We start from the raw sequence: 22,961 nt of genomic DNA, 5'->3' as shown, positions 1-22,961 counted from the left end.
ACTCCACCTACACAGCTCAGCCTCCTCTACCTGAGACTACCTGGCATGGCGGACAGGCGGCAGAGGGTGGGGGCCAGCTCTACCCCCCGCGCCGCCCCCTGCCTGCGGGTGGTGGTGGTGCTGGTAGTGATGGTGGTGGCGCTGCTGCTGCACGGGAGAGGACGCGTCGTTGCTTTCAGTGCTCGAGTCTCGCCCTCCGCCTGGCGTGTCCGCTGGAGGTGAGAAAAAGATAGATTTTCATTTTTAATCAGAGATGCGAGGGAGCAATGTTTTATTTATGTAAGAGGGGAATATTGGCCAAGGGTAACAGAAAGAATTAAAAAAAGGGTCCACTTAGTTGCCAGTTCCCGTGCATGTCCGAGAGAGCTAGCCAAAAAGTAAGGGATAAATGTCTTGAAACTTCCCTCTGAAGTAAGTTCAAGTCTCAAGAAGATGGAAACACAGAAGCAGGAAAGAAGTTCCAGAGCTTACCTGAGATTACCATATAAAGTGTGTTTCTATATAGTATATACATATACTGTATATACGTATGTTGAGCTTAATTCCAGATTCATATTCAGAAACGCTCGGTCTCTCACCAAAACTACTTTTAAATGCCGGGAATGATAATTAGCCGAGTTCTCAAGACTGTTTCTCCTGTTAATAATATAGAAATTACTAGAAGCAGACAAAACACCCTTAAAAATAAAGACAAACGTGTAGCTTCAACAACAGCCCTTTGAGAGTGAGGAAGGAACAGAGCAGGAGCATTACCAAATGATTCAATATGTCACCACTTTCCGTAGCGTTATGTCATCGTCCCTCGCCCTCTTTACCTCTACTGCGGCTCCTGGGGCGGTGCTGGCGGCCTCGCGTGTCCTTCCTGGCCTCCTCCGTCCACTGCCGTTGCTCGGAGGCGGCTGGGGCGGCAGTAGGAGCGGGCGTGGTGGAGGTGGGAGGGAGCTGCGCGCCTGGGATGGACTTTGGTCTGCTGCCGTACTCTGCCCTGCCGCCCCGTGTGATGTAGGCGATTTCTGCAGCAGGCGAAGAAAGGGAGTGAGAAAATGGATGTGTTATGTGTCGTGTAGCTTTGTGTTACTATTGATGTGGAGGAAATGCAGTTTGTAATTGAATTGTGTAATGTATAGATAAATTTTCATAAGGATTTTAAGATGATAACTGTTTTCTCTTCTTTTTTTTTTTTTTTTTTTTTTGTAAATGTAGCGAAAATAGAGATAATTGTGAAGGTAGATAAACAGAGCTAAAACATACAAACGAAAACATCCTAATGAATGTAGCTAAGACACTTTATAACACAAGAATAATAACAAAAAACATTTACTGCTATTGCTACACACACACACACACACACACACACACACACACACACACACACACACACACACACACACACACACACACACACACACACACACACACACACACACACACACACACACACACACACACACACACACATAGATTCATTGACTACAACCAAATAGTACAATTACAGGAGGATTTGGAAGGTATGGTCCATCAAAATGTTTTCTATAGGAGCTTGTAAATGGCTAGAAAGAGAATAAAACTTGAAACACATAAAACGTCCATTTCTACACACACACACACACACACACACACACACACACACACACACACACACACACACACACACACACACACACACACACACACACACACACACACACACACACACACACACACACACACACACCTTGCTCACCAGTTTCCTTGTAATGGGACTGCGATCTCTGCCTGCCGACATGACCGTAGGCTGCCGGGGACTGGGGCGGGGCGGGGGCGTGTCTGTCACTGAGGTGCGGGTGTGGGGCGGCGGCGGGGTGGTCCAGACAGTCGCGGGGAGTCATGGCGTGAAGAGACAGACCGTACTCTAAAGTGCCGTCCGAGCTACCGACGCTACAGAGGGCAAGAGGAACGGAGCTGAGAGAGAGAGAGAGAGAGAGAGAGAGAGAGAGAGAGAGAGAGAGAGAGAGAGAGAGAGAGAGAGAGAGAGAGAGAGAGAGAGACGCAGCGTAAAATGAAATAAAAAGGACAGGAAGAGCAAGTGAGCCAGATAGAGATGAGTAGGCAGAGGAATATTTAATAACGACGATGGTAATGGTAAAGGTATACGAGAGGAAGGAAAAGTCTCGTATAGTGTTCCTCTAGTCCTCTCTCCCTCCTCCCCCCCCTTGGTAAAACCTCCTCCAGTCAAGAGAAGATCAGAGAAGCAACAACCACCTACTCTCTAATCAATGTGAGTATTCATAAGAACTTGTCTATGTATTGAACTGGGTTCCTCTACTACTACTACTACTACTACTACTACTACTACTATCTTATACAGGTACTACTACTTGTAATTCTGAAGGTTTCTTGCAGCTTTTCTTATTTTCTTACGTTCATATTACTTACTACTACTACCACCACCACCACCACCACCACCGTCACTACTCCTCCTCTTCCTTCTCCTCTTCCTCCTCCTCCTCCTCCTCCTACTACTACTACTACTACTACTACTACTACTACTACTACTACTACTACTACTACTACTACTACTACTACTTCTACTAATACTATTACTACTGAGGGTGGTACCTGAAGGTGGCGTAAGGACAGATCTCGTAGGGATCCGAGGTGTCGTCCTGGGTCTTGAGGGATGCCAGGGACCCGCGGGGCTTCTTGGTGGGTGTCGGAGAGTACAGGTGGGCGCGGGTCAGCTCGGAGTTACGGGCGTTGTCGTCCTCGCCACTGCCGCCCTTCTCGTCCACACTGTCCCCTTGTCTGTAAGTGGAGACATGTTTAGCTTCTTCTTGCCTCTTTTACCTTCTCTCGTGTTTTGTAATAACATAGTTTTTCTTTCTTCAGATTTCTCTTTTTATGCATCTTTACCAACCTATGTGTTGTCTTCGCATTCCAGCTCCATCATAAAGTTTAGTGTCCTGCATTCCATTACTACCTCTCCTCATCACCTTACTCTTTCCCCAGTACTTACCTATAGCCACCATATCTCCTCCTCCTGACGGCGACGCACACGCAGATGATGAAGGCTGTGGCGAGAAGCAGCGCACTCACCACCCCTGCCACTATGTGTGCATCCAGCCAACCCCCGGGCCCGCCGACCCCGCTCATCAGCACCTCCTGTACGGACTCTGCCGCGATGGAGCCTGTCGGAGGTGGTCAAGGTTAGTGGCGGGAAGGTGAGGCTGAGTGTATATGGAAACTATTTGTTGTCTCTTGTTTTTTCGCCTCACCTCCTGCACCATCGGTGGTGGCTACGCGGTACACTACGGTGGTGTCTCCCGCAGTGGAGGAGGCCGTAACGCGCAGCAGGTGCCACGAGGCTGAGGCGAGGTCACACACGCCAAGGTCGGTGGTGTCAAGAGTGACGCGGGAATGAAGGGGCGTCCACGTGGCGCCGTCATCCTCTGTGCCAAGTTCCACCTGCGGCAAGAAGACAGTGGTGAGGCAGCGGCGGTGGCGGGAGGCTGACACGCCGCACACCAAAACACTGAGTGTCAATGATACACAGGTAAAAGACTGGAGTTATTCTTGATTGCATCCATAATGTCATCAGTACATTTATGTGTTTAAAGAGTTGCTTTGCCATATTCTACTCCTTTATTTTTATAAAAAAAAGTAAACAAACTGAATGCCCTTGCGATCGCCGCTCCGCTATGCCAGCCTCCTGCCAGGCAGAGTCGGGCAGGGCAGAGCGGGACAGGGCACACTTACCTTCCAGGACTGAATGGGGCAACCCAGCTCGGGCCAGGCGTAGAGGCGCAGCGTGACGCACGTCGAGTTGACCTCCACGAGTCGCTCAGGCTCAGGTCTGCCGGGGGCTAGCGGGAACAAGAGTGGCGGTGAGGGCAGGCCGAGAACACGTGGTTATGGTGCACAGCAGATATTAATTATGCAAAATAACTAGAGACATCCATGGAAGGCAACGGCTGTACTCACGGCTGCCGAGAGTGTTGGCCACCAGGACGGGGCTCGGGGCGGAGGCACCTTGGCTGTTCCACGCCGTCAAGTAAACGTGGTGTGGCGCCCCACACGGCAACCCCCGAACCACGACTCCGCTCACCCCGGGAGCCACCTCCACCTCCACCCACTCTCCAGCGCGCCCACGATGGTGCACCGTGTACCCTGAGGCAGACCAAGATCATGAGTGCCCCAGCCAGGCACGACAACACGCCGCTTCCTCAAAAGTATACATCGTAAGGCTACAAAGGAGACCTACCCAGTATTGGAGCACCTCCGTCACTCGCAGACGTGATGGTGAGGTTGAGGGCGTGGTGGGAGGCGTGGGAGAGTGAAAGGCTCGGCGCTGCGGGGGGCGTGAGGGCCACTACCTGGTGTGTGAGGGTGTCCACACCCGCGCTGCTCCTTGCCCAGCACGTGTAGTTGTTGGACTCACGCACCGCTGCGGGAAGAGTCAGGCTGGGATTGCGTGCAAGGCGCTTCGGAAAGATTATCACCTGCTAGTTAGAATCTGATTTGTTCCTCCACTTGCTGCCTTTCCGCGTCACTCACCTGTGAGGTGCAGATCTCCCCCAGGTAAAAGTTGCATGAGCTGTCCACTGGTCACCGCCACGCCCCCGCGCATCCAACTGGTTGTGGGAGATGGCGAGCCCAGACCTCGGCAGCCCAAGGTGACGCCCGCCCCTACGCCCACATGCCATGTTCTGCCGCCTCCCACAGCTGCAGGGGTGTAGCTGGGCTTGGGGTTGGGGATGGCGGTGATTCTTGGTGACGGAGTGCCCTCCCCCGCCACGGTGTTGGCCGTCACCCACACCTGAGACGAAGCGGAATGGGTTACCTGCAGCACGACTCTCCAGGCTGACAAGTACAACACTTCTGACGCAGCACAAAGAGGCAGCCGTGGCGCCGCTGACTCACCTGCACCCGGGAGGCAGGCGTGAGGCCGCTCAGCTCCCGCCATGTAGCCTCCGAGCCTCCGGCGCCCACTACGTCCCTGATCGCCACCTGCAACGAGGGAAGAGTACATTAATCTCCGCAAGAAAGCATTCCCTGCTGTTCATGGACAGATCTGTCTTGGCATTTTGCTTTCCTGTTTCCTTTCCCTCGCTTCCTCACCTGCTCGTCCCTGGAGGAGTACAGTGTGTAGTGGAGGATGGTGCCAGTGTGGGGTCGCGGCGGCGACCACGTAACCAGCAGCGTGGTCGGGCCAGTCACCACTGCCCTCACTCCCTCAGGCGGGCCGGGCACTGGCGGACACACGGAAAAGAAGTAATACATGAAACGAACTATCAATATTACCATATTAGGTTGAAATGTTGTATTGCACATGCTGTTTTGATGACTCAGTTATAGAGTCGTCTGCAGTTCTTTGTTCAAACAGCAAGTTTGAATTCTAGTCACTATACAAAGGTAAAAATGAAAGATTTCAGCTCCTCACCATCATCCTCAGTGACGCAGAAGACAGGTCGGCTGGGCGGAGAGAAGCCCACCTCATTGAAAGCCTTCACCCTCACGCTGATGTTGGTGGCGGGCGGCAAGGAGTCCAGATTCTTCTCCAGGTTGGTTGTGTTCACCTCCCACGCGCTGCCTGGTGTGGTATACACACTATTAGATCTCATGGCTGACGGTACAGGTTCATTAGTCTGCGTTAATTATTGAAGCGTGGATCATAATGAATTTCAGCACTTAATGACTAAGGACAACTTTTCTTGTTATTCTCCTAGTCTGAACAGCGTTGTCGAATGAACAGGATGCTGCAGGCCACTCACTGTCACCAGAGGAGTGGACGTGTCTAGTGGGCGTGGCGACGATGGTATAGCCGCTGACAGGAGCATGGACACAACTAGTGGACGGCGGCGACCACCACACCCTCACCCCACCGCGCCCAGACCCGCGACATGACACTCCGGCAGGAGAACACGATGGAGCTGCAGGAAGATGTGCGAAAATCTTATGGTTTAACATGAAAATGAGAGAAAATAAGGTAAATGATATTCCCTTCGCTTCTCTCCTTCTCCATGTTTCAACGTCCCCGGCCTACCGTCATGGGAGGTGGAGTCGACGATCCTTGGGGAGGAGAGCGGCCCCGGACCCGCCCTGGTGAAGGCCCGCACCGCCACCTCGTACAGGGACGCCGGCACCAGGCCACGCACCTCGTACTGCTCCACGCCGCCCAGGTCTGAGAAAACAATGGCGAGGGTTAAAGTGAGTTTTTATAAGTTTTGTCTTCCCCTTTTCTCCATCCTCCCCCCCCCCTCTCTCTCTCTCTCTCTCTCTCTCTCTCTCTCTCTCTCTCTCTCTCTCTCTCTCTCTCTCTCTCTCTCTCTCTCTCTCTCGCTTTCGCTCTCTCTCTCTCGCTTTCGCTCTCTCTCTCTCTCTCTCTCTCTCTCTCTCTCTCTCTCTCTCTCTCTCTCTCTCTCTCTCTCTCTCTCTCTCTCTCTCTCTCTCTCTCACCTATGACAGGCCTGGTGATGAAGGTGAAGTGGCCCTGCAGGTTCTGGCGGCGCAGGGCGAGCGTGTAGCCTCTGAGGGTTCCGTGGGTGAGGCGGGTGTCTGGCGCTCGCCAGGTGACAAGCAGTGAGCGTGGCCCCCCTGCTGCTACCCTCACGTCTCTTGGGGCCCCTGAGGGGGCTGTGGAATAAGGAAACACATGGATACGAAGTGACTAAAGTGTTGACTTGATACGTTTATAGATATGCAAGGATTGCCACAACCTGCCACATGCATGTCAGTGCTGGTCTCCGCGCCACTCACCCTCCTCCGTGGTGGTGAAGAGCTGCGTGGGTGAGGGCAGCGACACCCCCAGGTCGTTGTGTGCCATCAGTCTGACTACGTAGGTGAGGTGGGGAGAGAGGCCCGTCAGCACATGTGACGCCGCCCACTGACCCACGCTCACGTTACGCCCGTGCGAAGCCCACATCTCGTCCTCCGCTGCTGCTTGAGAATAGAAAAAATGTACTTTATTTATAACCATGCTGCAGGAAAATGGCAAAAAAACACAAATAATATGAAGAAAATATATATAGCGCAGCGCCCTTGGCGATAAGGAGCGTGGCGTGGCGGTGACGGTGGACTGGGATTGAAGAAAAGAAACGAAGGATTGATTACCTTTGTACTGAATGGTGACGGCAGCAGGCTGGGGCAGGCGCCACGTCACCATGGCAGACCGGCTGGTGACCTCGCTGACCTCGACGTTAGAAGGTGGCGTGGGAGGCTCTGGGAAAGAGGGAAGAAAGTAAAAATGTGTCAATTATCGCAAAACAGAAGAGTGTGGCACAGTATAAGCAAAGTGCAGGAAAATAACAGATATTGCATTAATGAAGACTGAAAACTTGAAACAAATGGCAATATCAATATGTATCAATCAATAAGTAAATAAGCATCTTCCCAAACAGGTGTTTTTGAAGTGGGATGAAGAGAGAACAAGTGGGTGCTGACACTCACCTATGATGGCCACGTCAAACACCTGCGAGTGGTCACCGTGTGGGTTGCTGGCGCGGCAGGTGTAGGGGCCCGCATCGGCAGCTGTGACGGAGTGCATCTCCAGCACCGCCCGCACCACTCCGCCCCCCTCGCTCTCCCTGATGGTGGCCCTGGCGAAGTGAAGGGGAAAGTGAAAAGAAAGCAGGAGTGAAATGCATTACAGAAGTGATAATGGGGTGTAAAATGAGATGGTTTGGTCACGAAGTAAGAAGAGAAGACCAGAAGCCGATTAAAAACCAGGAGAAAGCAACTTGAGGGAAGAAGATCGAGGGGAAGATAGAGAGTGACATGGAGAGTTGTAAATGTGATAGAAATTTAAAAGGACAAGAGTCACAGAGGAAGAGATGCAAGGGACAGAAATACTTGGAGGAGTACATGGCGCCAAATCCTGATAAAGAAAACAGCGATTGGATAGAAAGTGAGTGGATGGATTTAATCTTTGTCTTATAAATTAATTGTACTTATATCGATCATTAACTGTAGGATGTACAAAGATGCCTTAAGGATATTTTAGTATTTTATATTTTAGAATACAGTCTTCGTACTATTACTGAAGCTCAATAATAATGTAGATGGCGCAGCGTGTTACCTGTGTCCAGGTGAGATGGGGGCGTGATGCCTCAGCCACGTGAGAGTGAGAGGATCGTCACCTGTGGCCTCACACGTCACCGTCACCACCTGGCCGGCGTGACCTGTCACTCTTCCCCCTTCTGTCATCACGCGGGCCGGGGCTGAGGGCAAGCAAGAGGCATGAATGAAGAGAAACTCATGAATGAAGCACAAGTGTTTGAGGTAAGCAAATAATGTGACAGGTGTGCGTGGGAGACTGGCGGGTGAGGGAGATGGTTAGTGAAACAGATGAGTATGGAGAGGTGGTGAGTCAGCCAGGTGTGGTTTATGGACTTGATATTTTGTTTCAGTAATTATCATTAAGCTGCATGTCCTTTTCCTTCATTATAGAAAAAAAGTAATCTGTGTGATGACAATACTGTAAAGCTGTGGACTATGAGCTACTGCTACTAGTGCTAATGGATGAAGGAGACAAGTGAACCACCAAACTCCTGCACATCATAGTAACTTTCCCTGCACGTCCCTCGCCGCCAGATGTGTATTGTATGTATTTGACCACGACTACACAAATACTCTAAGGAAATAAATGTTTTCGAAATAATTACAGTGAATTGAATACAAGCAGACTTGATTGTCAAATGAAAAATGTCTAAATAGGTATAAAGCATGCCATGGTGTGCCTTATGGCGTACCATGCACGGTGAGCTGGACGGCCTTGGAGATCGGCTTCCCCACAGAGTTCGCGGCGCGGCAGAGGTACCAGCCAGCATCAGAGGTCTTCGTGTTCTGTAAGATGAGCGAGCCGTTGGACGCCTGCGAGGACCTGAGACCGTCCACCACCAGCGGCTGGAAGTCCCTCTTGGTGTTCCCTGTGGTGGCGCGGTATATAATGGATTGTGCAGATGCACAGAGGATAGCTGAGGTACTTGAGAGGTATTCAAGGAAACGTATAGTGGGATAGATGTAGCTGTTTATAATGGTTACTCCTACATTAATGCTCCGTAAAGTAAGAGTTAGGGAAAATACAACACGTGTAGCAAATTTTTCTCAAGTTTAGCGTCATTGTAGCATTTCAGAACGCCTCAAAATGGACTCTTATTCCGGTAACACAGTTGTGAGTACCTGGTGCCTTCATCCAGGTAATGACGGGCTGTGGGTGGCCTCGGGCGCTGCAGTCCATCACCACCGTTGAATCCACCAGCGCCGTGCTTCCCCCAGGCTCTACCACCCACCGAGGCGACACCTGAAACAGGAGAAAGAAAAAGAGAGGTGCAGTTGAGTGTGAATGAGGCGGGTGACATTTACCTGTAATTTCTCTACCTATTATTTACATCTGTAGCAGGTAATCTGTGTCTTCTTTATCGATTATTCTTTCCTTTCAGCTACTCAACGGCGGGAGGGCGCGAAAGGATTCAATCTTCACGATTATATGTAGCGTCACTTACGTCTGTAACTCGTTCTGTTGTCCTTCACATTTGTGGCCTAAAAATTGTATTCCATTCTATGATTTAGACTGTATTCCAAAGCACTTCTGTCTACTTTAAAAGGTTTTATTTGAAGGTACACATTTTCAAGTTTGCCGTTATGGGTTTGATAACTGATTAAGAAGATTTATTCATTATTAAAAGGAAAATCACTTTTGGAAATCCGGCTTATAGATATAATTTAGGTGGTCTTAGAAGCAACCCGGGTGAGATCAAAGCGTTTCTGAATACGGACCTTTCCTTTATATTTGTCTACTGAAAAGGTTAAGTAGATTGGCGCCCTCAGTAACTCACCCTGACTTTGAGAGTGGCAGTGTGGTTGACAGACGCGGCGGCGTTGGCGGCCTCACACGTGTAGGTGCCCGAGTGGTGTTCCTGCAACCTCTTGAACACCAGCACCTGAGGGAGTGACCCGATTAGTTGAGCCCTCGAATGAAGAAAAGTTACGTTCTATCAATATTCAGCAAAATGTTGGGGGCTGCAACTTATAAATAAAAAAAAATCATGAATATAGCCATGAGTTACGACCTAGAGTCAATGTATCGATCCACCCACTCCCTTCATCTGGTGCAGCTTCACGAAAACAGCCTGGGAGACAAATAGGATATTGACAACTCACACAACAAATTGCATCAAAGTCCTCCATCAAAGGCACTCGTTTTCAAATATCACACGTTTTCTTTTGAAGCTTTCCAAGGCTCACCTTCGAAAAGTCGCTAACTTGTTTACTCTCGAGGTCCGGGTCATGCTGGAGGTGGCGGCCGTCCTTGAGCCAGTTGATGGTGATGGGCAGGTCGCCACCCGTCACCATACACGACAACTGCGTCCGTCGCCCCTCCTCCAGCCCCGCCCGGAAGGTGAACGTGTCAATCTCTGGCGGCTCTGAATAATAGAAAAGATACCATTTATTTTGCCTCCTTTTAGATCATAAAACACGGCGAATGAAGGGACGAGGAGAGGGTTTGCAGGGGAAACTGTTACATGTAGAAACGTGTTGGTGGGGTGATAGAAAGATAAATATACAAGCACATATTCAGTTTGGAAGGTACAGTGGTTTGAAGGAAGAGGGTGAGAGGGAATGGTGACTCACTGAGGACGTGCAGGAAGGTGTGCGAGGCGGCGGTCTGGCCCTGCCGTCCAGTCACCACGCAGGAGTAGCGGCCGGCGTCCTCGTGGCTCGCCGTCCGCACCAGCAGCGTACCGTTGCTCAGCACTTCTTGCCTGCAACACACACGCCTTTCAGCACCTCTCTTAGCACTCACTGATGTCTGTCACTGTTGTCTCCTGCGTCAGGATGAATTAGGACTCGCTGGCAAGACAAGGTATGAATTCTTACCTGATGGAGGATGGGAGGGAGCGCCCCTCTCTCCTCCAGGAGACGGCGGGCACTGGATACCCGCCCGCTGGACACCACAGCTTCACGTCCTCCCCCGCCACGGCGGTCACGTTGGGCATGGCTCGCACGAAGGGCGGACCTGTTGGGAGTGGGTGGGTTAGTGAGCGGCGGGTGTGAGGCAGCAAACATTGGGGGAGCTATTCACTTAGTACTGAGGTGGATGGTACTCAGGTCATAAAAGCCACAAATCAGATGCTACCCTAATCACTTGGGCTCTAAAATACTCCAAACGTCTGGATTTCAAGTTTCCAGAAGGCAGATACCAATATGGTGTTCACCAAGCCATCAATCTTCTTATCCAGCCACATTCCCCCATTCACTCAACTATCTCCCGATCCACTGACTCACACATCCATCCAGCCAATGACTCCCATCGGCCCAGCCATTCGTCTAGCCCTTCACTTACCCACTAACCATCTACCCACCCACCAACATCCACTAATCTACCCACACAGTCACTCACACTATTATCCACTTACCCATACCAACCACCCTATCCACCATTACACTTACCTATAACCCACTCATCCATCCATCCCTCTACCAGATCATCCACTTACTCACCCGCCCATCCACATAGATATCCATCCACCCTTTTATCCACTCATCAATGCTGCTGCCCATTCATACATCCATATAGACAAATACCCACCCAGACATTAGTATACCCGTTCACCCATCCACGCATCTAACAACCCACAACCCACTCACCCTTACCTATCCACTCACTCACCTAATCACCCACAAATCCACAAATCAATCAATCCACCTATGTACCCACCGCCATCCATTCACACATCCGTCCTTCATCCACTAATCCAATGAGAGAGAGAGAGAGAGAGAGAGAGAGAGAGAGAGAGAGAGAGAGAGAGAGAGAGAGTCACTTATGGATGGGTGTGTTGAGTTAGTGATTGTATATGTGCAGTAAACAGTAAGTGGATTGATGAGTGTGGGTGGGATGATGGGTGGATGGGTGAGTGTAGACGGGTGAGTAAGTAGGTAGGGGAAGGGTAGATGGATGGGCGGGTGGATATGTGCGTAGTGTGCAGTGGGTGGATAGGTGGATATGGTTGAGTGGGTAGTTGGATGGATGGGGTAATGTTTGTGGGTGGGTGAGTGTGAGTCGGTGGGTCGATGGATGGAGTTAAGAATGGATGTGGGTGGATGCAAGTGAGTGGATATAGGTTAGAGTTTGAGTGGATGGATGGATATGGTTCAGTAGTGGGTGAGTTGGCAGACGTTATATTGGTGTTTGTGGCTGTGGCTCCCCATGCTGCCCTCATGAAGCCTGTAGTCCAGACGTCTGAGTCTAGAGACATTTTTGGATCACGTGTCTCGACCAGCAAATGTCTTGCATGAGGATTATTTGCACTCAGGCCGATCTGTCTTGTCTCTTGAGGATCATGTCACCTGCGGCCCGCATGACCTGAATAAAATCCCCCAGCACCAAGTGACTGTTAACTACTGGAGGCGGTGGGCAATGGGATGAGACTCACCGTACACATTAAGGCGGGAGGAGTGTGCCTGGGCACCGTGGGCATTGTGGGCGGTGCAGGTGTAGGAGCCGCCCTCCCGCACCGTCACGTCACTCAGGTTTACGTGGCTCACCACCTGCCCCAGCGCGGTGCGGAAGCTGCCCACGCTGGTCCTGGGGAGGGACGTCTCAGTTTTTAATAGTGAAGTTTGAATGAGAAGGCCTGTGGGGGAGGTGGAGGAATGAGTGGTGATCGGTGCGTGTCTGGGGGCTGCAGGGAGGGACGGGCTCCTGGGAGAGGATGGGCGGTAAGGGAAGGGTTCGTGAGCTGTAGTGTAATCAGGCTGATTTGTCTTTAGGATCAGCAGACTCGAGTTTCATAATACATAATTCAAGGTAATAAGATCATGTTATGATCTTAGTACTGTGAACAGGGCGGCTCCTGGAGTAGGTCTTGGAGGTGAGGGGAAGTTAGACGCCCCTGGGGCAGGACGCGTGGCACGACTTACCGGTGGGAGGGCGGCAGGGCTGCTGATCGCGGGTCCAGGTGATCACTGGCGGAGGGGAACCCACGGCCGAGCACTTAAGGGACACGGGCGCCCCTGGAGAGACTGTCTGGTCAATGGGCGTGTAGCGAAACTGTGGGGCGGTCTCTGGGGGGAAAAAAAAGGCAAGGAGAATTAGCGACTCAGAGGAAAGTGGTAATATCTGTGCACATGATTCTAGGTACGTGCTTGTATAGGCAGTAAGAGTAGCAACAGCAGGACTAGAAACACAGTATGCAATACCTGTGTGCGGGTAATGGGACAAACCGAGATCCCGCGACGCCCGACGCAATCCACCACCGACAAGCGCCTCGGTGTCCTGCAGGAGGATAAATGCATCCTACTCAGTGAGTCTCTCACTTATCGAGTATATATTATAGGATTATGAGGAATGACCCGCCCGTAGCAAAAGGGTCTCCATACTCACCTGGCCACGCGCGAGGTCATCAATGTTAGCCGGCGGTGACATGTAATGACCCCGCACACCTCCTGGCCAGGCACCTCCTGCCACGAGTCTGGAGGCAGCCTCCACCTCCTCCACCTCTTCCACCTCGTTGTAAAATGCTTCCTCCACATAGAAAGTACGTCTCTCCGCTTCCTCTTCTTCACCAGTAAGGTATTCTAGCTTATCTTCCTCTTCTTGGTCCACATCAGTCTTCACTGCGGTCTCTGTGTCGCTGTAAACAACATCGGCAGCCTCACCGTCAGTCGCCGCTCCCACGACCCTGCTGCTGTTGCTGCTACTGTTGCTGTTGCTGCTGCTGTCCGCGTTCTTTCGCGTCCACTTACTGGGGAAAAAAGGAACGCAGTTCAGGAAGAGATAAAGGCCTGGAATTTGTTTGTGTGTTTTTTTTTTTATCTCCTCGTCTATATCTGTCAATATGTAGTAGAAAAATAAATAAATAAAAGGGACACACACACACACTCTCTCTCTCTCTCTCTTTCTCTCGTGATACAAGACGAAAGGAAAAGAGTATTCAATGAAGGACTATTTCCAATAAGCATGTTACACAAAACTCCACAGAAGGGAAGGTGGCGCAGCAACGCTCCCTTACCGCCGGTTGAGCACACTGGCGCAGCTACGTAATATAAGCCGCAGCCAATCACAGCTCTGGCGGCTTTGGGCTGGGCAAGGTGGGTGCCAGCTGCATTGCCATTAATAATTATTGTTCTTCCATTCAGTCTAAACACACATTTCTACCAATCTTTCTTTACTGAATATTGTAAGATAATGAGGCTTAACGTAAATAAAAGACGAAATTGTCTTTACAGCATGAACACAGGCACAAGCAGTGGCTGTAACTATTGCACTACCTACGTGGTGGTTTGGGTGATAACAAGCGGGGAAGGGTAGCAGGCGGGAAAAATTGCAGGTGAAATGAAATGTATTTAGTAATTATCATCCGCATTACTTTACATTTTCACGTAGGAATGAGACGCGCAAGGAAAAGAATTTATATATTTTCACGAGGAATCACTCGGAGTGCCGGCAGTTTGTGAGAATATGTGAGGTGAAGTGGCATGCTCGTCATACGTTAACAGGGAAGTGGGAGGGGTTAGAGAGGGATCTGGGGGGGACATGCCGGTGAGGCGTCAGAGTTCCTGCTGCAGCCGAGGGCGGAGTGTGTGATCTATAATAGCTATGGAAACAACAATGAAACTATAGAGCCTTTTGTGCTGCTTCGAGGTTCCTGGAGCTTCGCTGGTCGTCATTTCCAGGTAATTAGTCATCAGGTGTGTCATTAGCTATATTTCCAGGGTTGTGAAAGGGGTATTTGATCATTAATCTAGAAACAGAACCGGTGATATGGAAGACGCCATGTTCTGGGGTAAGGGGGGGATGATCTGCCGGCTACGCCATCACTCCCCACCTTCCATATTTCCCTTATTTTGTACTGTACATTACCTCACCCTTATGCAGTTACATGGACGCCTTATTGTATTTGTGTTTATGCATACTGGTTTGGTAGTACATAGACATAGGCATCTTGCAGAGGAATAAACGAAAATTCAGCGTCAGTGAATGCCTGTGCCTGGCGTCCTTCCGCCCCGCGCTGCTGCCGCCGTTACTCTTTCATCCACCGCCTTGCTCCTCTCTTCTTTCCTATTTTGTGTCTCTACGTTATTTTTTTTAATCTTATTTCAATGTCTCTATCAGGTGAAATATGTGCTATAGGCGGTGTCCAATGGGTGGGGATGTTTGTGGTGGTGGAGGTGGTGGTGGTGGTAGTAGTATTGGTGACGTAATGTTAGGTCTCGTTATGCCTTATTAATGATGTTGCTCGTTTTCTAATCCTACTTTATTTCCAGTATATACAACCTGCAGATGTGACTGTTGGGTGGTATGAATATAATTTGTGGCCGTGTGATGAAGAAACCGGTGACTTGCCAGGCGTGTGGCGGGATGGCGAGGAGGAGGAGGGGAGGACCAGCCGGTGGGCAACATTATCGCTACTGACTCCTCATTATCTCATTACTAGTATTTTCTCATCTGTTTCACGGCACGCATCTAATACATTGTCTACCCTCAGTTAAGTTGTTAAGGAGCTTGAAGGGAATGGAAGCTAAATAGCGCTAATAATCCCAAGTAGCGACTGTGTGAAGATGGATTGATGGGAGGACTGGTTAAGCACATGACTGCCACACACCGCTCGTATATATTTTTTTGTCCTTTTGCTGCACTTAATGGATGTTGATTAATATAATGACAAGAGTGTTAAGTTAAGGTATTGATGATTATTTAAGGGTATTAAAAACAGTAGCAGGGGATTACATTCTCACCTATCTTAACGAGTGACGTCAAGATGGAGTGCAGAGCTTGGGAGTCAGTCCTGCTATGCCGTCTCTACCTCTCCTTATCCTGTTGTATTTACCTAATCCTTTCTTTTATTGTCTCCTGTCCTCGTTTCTACATCTGGTAATATCTTAAGAGACATTTATATATTGTCATTTTTCAGCCAGTTTATCAATCTCATGTGTAAAATCACCCTCTTGCTGGTGATGGTAATGGCAGTGTTGGTGAAGGTGCATTGTGAGGCGATGTGGCAATGCTCGCTACCTCGCACTCTTACTCTTTTGTAGGGGATGTGATTTCTGAATAAGTTTATTAGTGTTAAGAGTAAAATCATCCTTCTGCTGGTGATGGTGATGTCGGTTTTGGTGAAGGTGCATTGTGAGGCGATGTGGCAATGCTCGCTACTCTTACTCTTTTGTAGGGGGTGTGATTTCTTTATTTTATGTAGTGCTTGTGTGGACTTGATTGGATGTGTACACAATGGTGATTGCTTTTGTTCTTAACAGGAAGTGGGTGAGTACAAAGCACAGGTATCATCGAGGGACACCGGCGAGGGAGCACCTGATGTCCTCGCCTCACTGAAGGTTAGAAAGCTTCCTACTAACGCTCATCTTTTTTCCAGCGAAACTTCAGCATTTTTTTTTGGACTCTTATAGTTAGTGAAGTGGCTGAAACGACTAATTACTGAAGAGACTGAAATGACTGAAGTGACTGTATACCCTCCCATAGAAATTCGTGACCTGGTTCTCGGTGAAGTCACGCACTCAACAGGTGGGTTAGTTTTTGTTAATTGTTTTGATGCTAATTTGTCATGAAATATAGTTACTGTGTTTTGCTATGGAGTGATGTGATAGAAAACATCGGCTTTACCTTGACCACTAAGTAACATTGCATTCTGTTCTAGGAGTTTCATTGCAGCTTGCTGGTTTGTCTGCCACGAAGTCCAGTCGCTGTCAAATCACGCAGGTAAAAGGTAAATAGATGAGATATTTCGTTGATTATATTGATGCTAACTTCTATCATGAAATATAACTTTGTAATGCTATACAGTGATCTGATGTGCTTTTTCTTATCCGCCAAATAACATTGGGATCTTGTCTTGTTTAATTTCTTGGGGTCTGTTTGCTGCCACGGGGCTGAGATAAAGCTGGGCCTACTTAGCCAGTGCGGAGTGTTGGCTACCACGCAAGCACATGATTACCGATATTAAGCTACGTGTAATAAATTTTTTTAATCATTTATATATTAGCATGATGTGGATGATTTTTTTTTATATTGAGAGCAAGTAGCGGCGCACCCTTGTAATGGTCAGCGTACTCAACTCACACGCGAGGTTATTGTGTAGATACAGATATGTGAATTGACGTGTTTATGAAAGTATATGTATGTAAAACTTGAACTGAATTTCTATTTATTTTTTTTTCCTGCTTTTCTTAAGACTAATCGTGTGTGGAAAGTACAGTTAAGCCTCTTGTCTGCCACTCGTGATAATTGATCCTCGAGTGTGATGCTCCGGCAACTTCATCCACTTACCTCCATTTTTAACACAACTCACTAAAGGATACACGCCTCATTAATACAGACAACATTACTTTTCATAATATTTTTTTTGAGGACACAAAATTGATCTGGAATTACTTTAAATTGGATTAAGATAAGAGAGAAAAAGATAATCGGTATAGGTGGGTTGCAACGAAATTAAGGTGTGAAATCTGTGTATGAGGAACATAATCCCTCACTCCACACAGCCAAACGTGCTTTGGTTCAATATAAATGAGTTTTTGGAGAAGCACCGACATAATGACACATGAATTTTTAAAGACATGGGATAAGCTGGAGTAGTAATGATATTAGTTCCTATTCAATATACATGTTAATAATAAATTCTAAGTTTGAGCTGCCTGTTGGGAGTTCAAACCCGGTATATTTAGAGTGTGAGTTGAATATTGACAACTACACTGCCGGGAAAGTAGAAAATATGTTGAACTGAAACTTGAGTGGAATAAATAGACTAAGATGGAATGAATCGTGCTGTAATTGGCTAAAGGGTTGTAAGACTGGAGTAAGTGAATTCAGAAGTCGAAGTAAAGTAACACTATTTATGGAGAAGTGCTAAAACAGAAACAAGCACAGGTAGGTAGGTGTTTTTAATTACACTTCACCTTTCTTTTGTCTCCCAAGCACCATCATAACTTTCATCTTCCACAACGCTGTTTTCTCGTGTTCTCTCTTCCACCACACTGCCTTACCTTGTTCTAACACCTCCCTCCTTCTCCTTTCCCTTGGTCTTTCCACCCCTACTCTGTTTTACTCTGTCTCACTTTACTCCACCTTGCCCACACACGCTGCTTCTCCTTACCTATCCCCACTTTAACCTAACCTAACCTAACTTTGCCTAGTCTTTCCCTGTCCCACCCTACCCTTCCCTACCTTTTTCTACCCTACTCTGATCCTATGATAACCTGCTCTACCCTCCCTGTCCTATCAGAAGAAGTGTTCTATTATATTAACTGAGGTTTTTGTGTGAATGAATATTTAATGTTTCCTAGATTACAAATTCAGAGCTTGGTAATTATTAGCTGATAATTTGTGGGAAGTGTACCGTTAGTTTTTTTTTCCGTATTTTTTTTTCTTTTTGATTCATTTGTTGTATTTTTTCGTAGGTGGAGGTTGAAAGGTCATCCTACAGAGGTCATCGCAGATTTATGGTCAGTTTCTAGCCTTCTGATCGCCCCCGCTTCTGGATTAAGGTTAGCTCACGAATTTCTTTTACCATTATTGTTTATCTCTTTTGTTTAATTTCAGTTTCCACACTGTCTTTTTCAATGTTGTGTGTGTGTAATTCGTGTACATGTCTTTTTCTTACCTTTTTTTTGTAATTTCACTTTTCACAGCTTTTTTTTTCTTTTCAATGTTGTGTGTGTGTGTGTGTGTGTGTGTGTGTGTGTGTGTGTGTGTGTGTGTGTGTGTGTGTGTGTGTGTGTGTGTGTGTGTGTGTGTGTGTTGTGTGTGTAATTGGTGTACCTGTCTTTTTTTTTACCTTTTCTTTTTGTAATTTCACTTCCCACACTATCTTTTTATCAATGTTGTGTGTATGTAATTCATGTACCTGTCTATTTTTTTATCTTTTTTGTAATTTCATCTTCCACACTTATTTTTCAATGCTGTGTATGTAATTCATGTACCTGTCTATTTTTTAACTTTTTTTTGTAATTTCACCTTCCACACTATCTTTTTCAATATTTTGTGTATGTAATTCATGTACCTGTCTATTTTTACCTTTTTTTGTAATTTCACTTCTCACATTGTTTTTTTTTTAATGTTGTGTGTGTAATTCGTGTACATGTTTTTTTTTCACCTTTTTTTTGTATTTTCACTTTCCACACTATCTTTTTCAATATTGTGTGTGTGTAATTTATGTACCTGTCTATTTTTTAACTTTTTTTGTAATTTCACTTTTTTTCATTGTTATGTGTATGTAATTCATGTACCTGTCTATTTTTTTTTTTTACTTTTTTTCGTAATTTCACTTCTCACATTTTTTTTTTCAACGTTGTGTGTATGTAATTCATGTACCTGCCTATTTTTTTTTTTACTTTTTTTGTAATTTCACTTCCCACACTATCTTTTTCAATGTTGTGTGTATGTAATTCATGTACCTGTCTATTTTTTTTTAATTTTTTTTGTAATTTCACTTTCCACACTGTATGTTGTGTTTGCGTAATTCGTGTACCTGTATTTCTTTTTTACTTTTGTTTTGTAATTTCACTTTCCACACTGTCTTTTTCAATGTTGTGTGTGCGTAATTCGTGTTGATGTGTACTTCTGAGTGTTTCTTCAGTTTTTTTTTGCTTTTTATTATTTTTTTTTTCTGGTTTAGTTTGAAGAATGATTTTTTTCAATGTTATGTGATTTTATATTTCTTATCTCTGTTGTGTTTTTTTAGTGGTTGTGTTGGATGTTTTCTTGCTACATTCGTAAACACAGTGAAAATGCACCTAAATTCGTGAGTGTTGCCTTGATATTTGAAACGAAAAGAGTGTCAGAGAGAGAGAGAGAGAGAGAGAGAGAGAGAGAGAGAGAGAGAGGGAGAATTTTGTCAATGACTTCAATGTTTCTCAAGAAAATTAAGTAAAGAAGAGTTAGTCGGTCAGTGTTTCCTTTGTCTTTGTATATATATATTTTTTTAACTGCGTGCCTTAAAAAAAAAGTAAAATAAATGAAGATACGAAGACTTCAGACATTTTCTTTATTTTAAGTTAGCTGAACTTTTTCATTAGTAACTTTGGTGATGGATCTCAGGGCGTCACTTTATGTAAGAGAGAAAAAAGACTGACCAAGAGCAACAAATAATAAAAAAAAAAAAAAATGTCCCATTTAGTCGCCAGTTCCCTTGCAGGTTCGATAGAGTTAGCCAAAATAAAAAGGGATTAATTGTCTTGATTTGTCTGGCATTCTCTTCTGTGTTTATATCTTTGAAGGACATTTGAGATGGTTACGGAGTTTTCTGATTGGTCTTCACACTTTTATGGGTGATTCTCTGCCTAGATTTCCTTGATAATCTCTCAAACTTTTCTTTTATTATCAGACTGTAAAGAAGAATAATAACTTTTCCTAATTGCCACACTTGAAAGATCTCGCGTTTTTTAGGAATAAGATGCAGTTCCTCGGCAAAAAAAGAACTGTTAATTGAATTATTTTACATTTATGAAGGGAAATATCTGCACAATCTGACATTTCTGTACAATCTCCAGAAATTACTGCACTATCTGAATTTTCTGCACAATATCGTAAAATTTCTGCACACATCTGATATTGCAGCACATGAAATTTCTGCGCCATCTTAGTAAATTCAGTTATATTTTGAGATAAAACGCAATTCCTTGTTGAAAAAGAAATAGTAATTGAGTTATTTTATGTTTACGAAGGCGAGTGGTGTAAAATAACAGGATTAAAAACAAGAAAAGTAAGGGTAGAGATCGATAAAATTATAAAAAGAAAAGGGAACGTTTTTTGCAATAAATTTTTCCATTGAATTTAGGAAAATCATTGAGAACTGTTTGTATTTGCTTAGGTCAGGAGAAAGTTGGTGAGTCTGAGGTGAGAGAGAGAGAGAGAGAGAGAGAGAGAGAGAGAGAGAGAGAGAGAGAGAGAGAGAGAGAGAGAGAGAAAGAGAGAGAGAGAGAGAGAGAGAGAGAGAGAGAGAGAGAGAGAGAGAGAGAGAGAGAGAGAGAGAGAGAGAGAGAGGGAGGGAGGGAGGGAGGCAGGGAGGGTGAGAGAGCAAAGGAGATGGAAGGCAATCTATTATCCCTTAACAATCTAGTTTATCTTGGGCAATCCTCTTTCTCAAATCCTCTTCTTCCACTCACCCTCAGTTTTCACTTTGGTCGGATATTTTTAGTTACAACTGCTGCCTCGAGGTTATTTTTGCCCCTCCTTAATTCTCCCTCCTAGTCACCTTAATAGCTTAACCTTTTCTCTCTCCCATTGTGTGTTAATGGACCTTTTGGTTTGGTGTTTACTTAGCTTTTTGCTTATAGATTACTTTCTTGCGCACCTTGCCACTTTTTACCTTTGTGTGTGTGTGTGTGTGTGTGTGTGTGTGTGTGTGTGTGTGTGTGAGTGAGGTTAGTTGCATGTACAAATCTTGGTACTTTACATTTTTTTTTGTGTGTGTGTAATGAGGTTTCTTGAGCCCGAAAACCTTGCCACTTTTCATTTGTGTGTGTCTGTAAGGTTAGTTACATCTGAAAACCTCGGTACTTATTTATTTTTGTGTATATGCGGTTAACTTGTCTCTACTGTGTCTATAATGTGTGATAATTATGGTCAAAGTAACAAAACACCTTCCCTTCTTGTATCTAGTTTTAGTCTAGTATGTGAGGTTCCTTGTGTCTTTCCTGCCAGAGTAACTTATCACATTCCCTTCCTCCTCAGTATTTTGAGTCCTGTGTGCTAGAGGATCAATTAACTGTTGTAGAAAGCCTGTTAGCATATCATAGGACAAGTAGGGCAAATAGCATATCATAAGACAGTGGACATACAAAAGAAACTAGCAGGTTAATCATCTTCTGTTCTTTACTATATTTAGTTCTGTATTCAAGACGATTATCTCTCTCATCCTTATTTTGAAAGGCTACATGTGAGTCCACTTGTAAAATTTATTCCTCTTATTTGTAGTCTAAGGATCATTTTAAAATTAGGTAAAGACTTAAGAAAACAGGATAAATTCAACTAGAGGCTTTGAAAATTGTCGAGATGTGGAGAAGTGCTTGCAGATTTATTCCTTGGTCAGATCTGGCTATGGAGGAAATTTATGTATTGAATCTACTAACGTGTCATTATGCAAACTATACGTACTTCGATAATGGAGACACAACAGTTGGCATATATGAAACGTATGTGCATATCTTGAGCCTTACGTGATAAGAGGGGGAGATGAAGAGTGTGGGTAGAGTACCGCTTTCATATTCAGGTGGATGTTACGAGTTTTTGTGTGGTGGAGGAAGTATATTGATGGCAAGAATAACACCCAGACCTTGATGAATGGGTGAAAGGGGAGTGTGGTAGGGAGTAGAAAGGAAACACACACACACACACACACACACACACACACACACACACACACACACACACACACACACACACACACACACACACACACACATATTCACAGCTCGATGGCTCCGTAGTCCACCACCACCACCACCACCACCACCACCACCACCACCACCACCACCACCACCACCACCACCACCACCACACCAACAACAACAAAAACAAAAACAACACAACAACAAACTTTTTTTTCTGCACCAGACAAACTGCATAATGTTCACAGTGATTCACATTTGTTGACTGAAAATTCTCTCTCTCTCTCTCTCTCTCTCTCTCTCTCTCTCTCTCTCTCTCTCTCTCTCTCTCTCTCTCTCTCTCTCTCTCTCTCTCTCTCTCTCTCTCTCTCTCTCTCTCTCTCTGTGTGGTGACTCATAAATTTACTTCTTTTAGTGTGTGTGTGTGTGTGTGTGTGTGTGTGTGTGTGTGTGTGTGTGTGTGTGTGTGTGTGTGGATGGAAATATAAGAGAAAGAGACCCACAATATACAGGAAAGTGAGGGAGCGGTGAGAAGAAAAAGAGAAGTGAAGAGGATAGAGCGAGAGAGAAGGAGGAGGAGGAGGAGGAGGAGGAGGAGGAGGAGGAGGAGGAGGAGGAGGAGGAGGAGGAGGAGGAGGAGG

The 22,961-nt window shown here is 46.3% G+C and overlaps 1 protein-coding gene across 2 annotated transcripts in view; it reads right to left on the bottom strand.

Moving 5' to 3' along the window:
- The window catches only part of LOC123499374 (Down syndrome cell adhesion molecule homolog), a 96,569-nt gene that overhangs the window by 1,881 nt on the left and 71,727 nt on the right, over positions 1–22,961 (bottom strand). The window contains exons 4-33 of one of the 2 annotated variants that reach the window (XM_045247288.1): positions 13,361–13,721; positions 13,177–13,252; positions 12,891–13,041; positions 12,411–12,556; positions 10,855–10,993; positions 10,609–10,739; positions 10,222–10,400; positions 9,813–9,917; positions 9,157–9,277; positions 8,727–8,903; positions 8,054–8,195; positions 7,426–7,574; positions 7,090–7,197; positions 6,736–6,915; positions 6,436–6,612; positions 6,023–6,160; positions 5,751–5,909; positions 5,420–5,569; positions 5,098–5,228; positions 4,900–4,986; positions 4,534–4,795; positions 4,241–4,423; positions 3,961–4,146; positions 3,736–3,842; positions 3,255–3,444; positions 2,996–3,167; positions 2,599–2,784; positions 1,724–1,917; positions 816–1,013; positions 41–212 (exon numbers count right to left, since the gene is read on the bottom strand). In XM_045247288.1, coding sequence (XP_045103223.1) covers positions 41–212; positions 816–1,013; positions 1,724–1,917; positions 2,599–2,784; positions 2,996–3,167; positions 3,255–3,444; positions 3,736–3,842; positions 3,961–4,146; positions 4,241–4,423; positions 4,534–4,795; positions 4,900–4,986; positions 5,098–5,228; positions 5,420–5,569; positions 5,751–5,909; positions 6,023–6,160; positions 6,436–6,612; positions 6,736–6,915; positions 7,090–7,197; positions 7,426–7,574; positions 8,054–8,195; positions 8,727–8,903; positions 9,157–9,277; positions 9,813–9,917; positions 10,222–10,400; positions 10,609–10,739; positions 10,855–10,993; positions 12,411–12,556; positions 12,891–13,041; positions 13,177–13,252; positions 13,361–13,721 — 4,857 coding nt within the window. Of the gene's footprint in view, positions 1–40; positions 213–815; positions 1,014–1,714; positions 1,942–2,598; positions 2,785–2,995; positions 3,168–3,254; positions 3,445–3,735; positions 3,843–3,960; positions 4,147–4,240; positions 4,424–4,533; positions 4,796–4,899; positions 4,987–5,097; positions 5,229–5,419; positions 5,570–5,750; positions 5,910–6,022; positions 6,161–6,435; positions 6,613–6,735; positions 6,916–7,089; positions 7,198–7,425; positions 7,575–8,053; positions 8,196–8,726; positions 8,904–9,156; positions 9,278–9,812; positions 9,918–10,221; positions 10,401–10,608; positions 10,740–10,854; positions 10,994–12,410; positions 12,557–12,890; positions 13,042–13,176; positions 13,253–13,360; positions 13,722–22,961 lie in introns of those variants that run through there. The other variant, XM_045247287.1, reaches the window with a different exon arrangement.

This window comes from Portunus trituberculatus, chromosome 49, assembly GCF_017591435.1.
Source record: "Portunus trituberculatus isolate SZX2019 chromosome 49, ASM1759143v1, whole genome shotgun sequence".
NCBI lineage: Eukaryota > Metazoa > Arthropoda > Malacostraca > Decapoda > Portunidae > Portunus > Portunus trituberculatus.
This window is presented reverse-complemented; position numbering and strand designations above follow the sequence as displayed.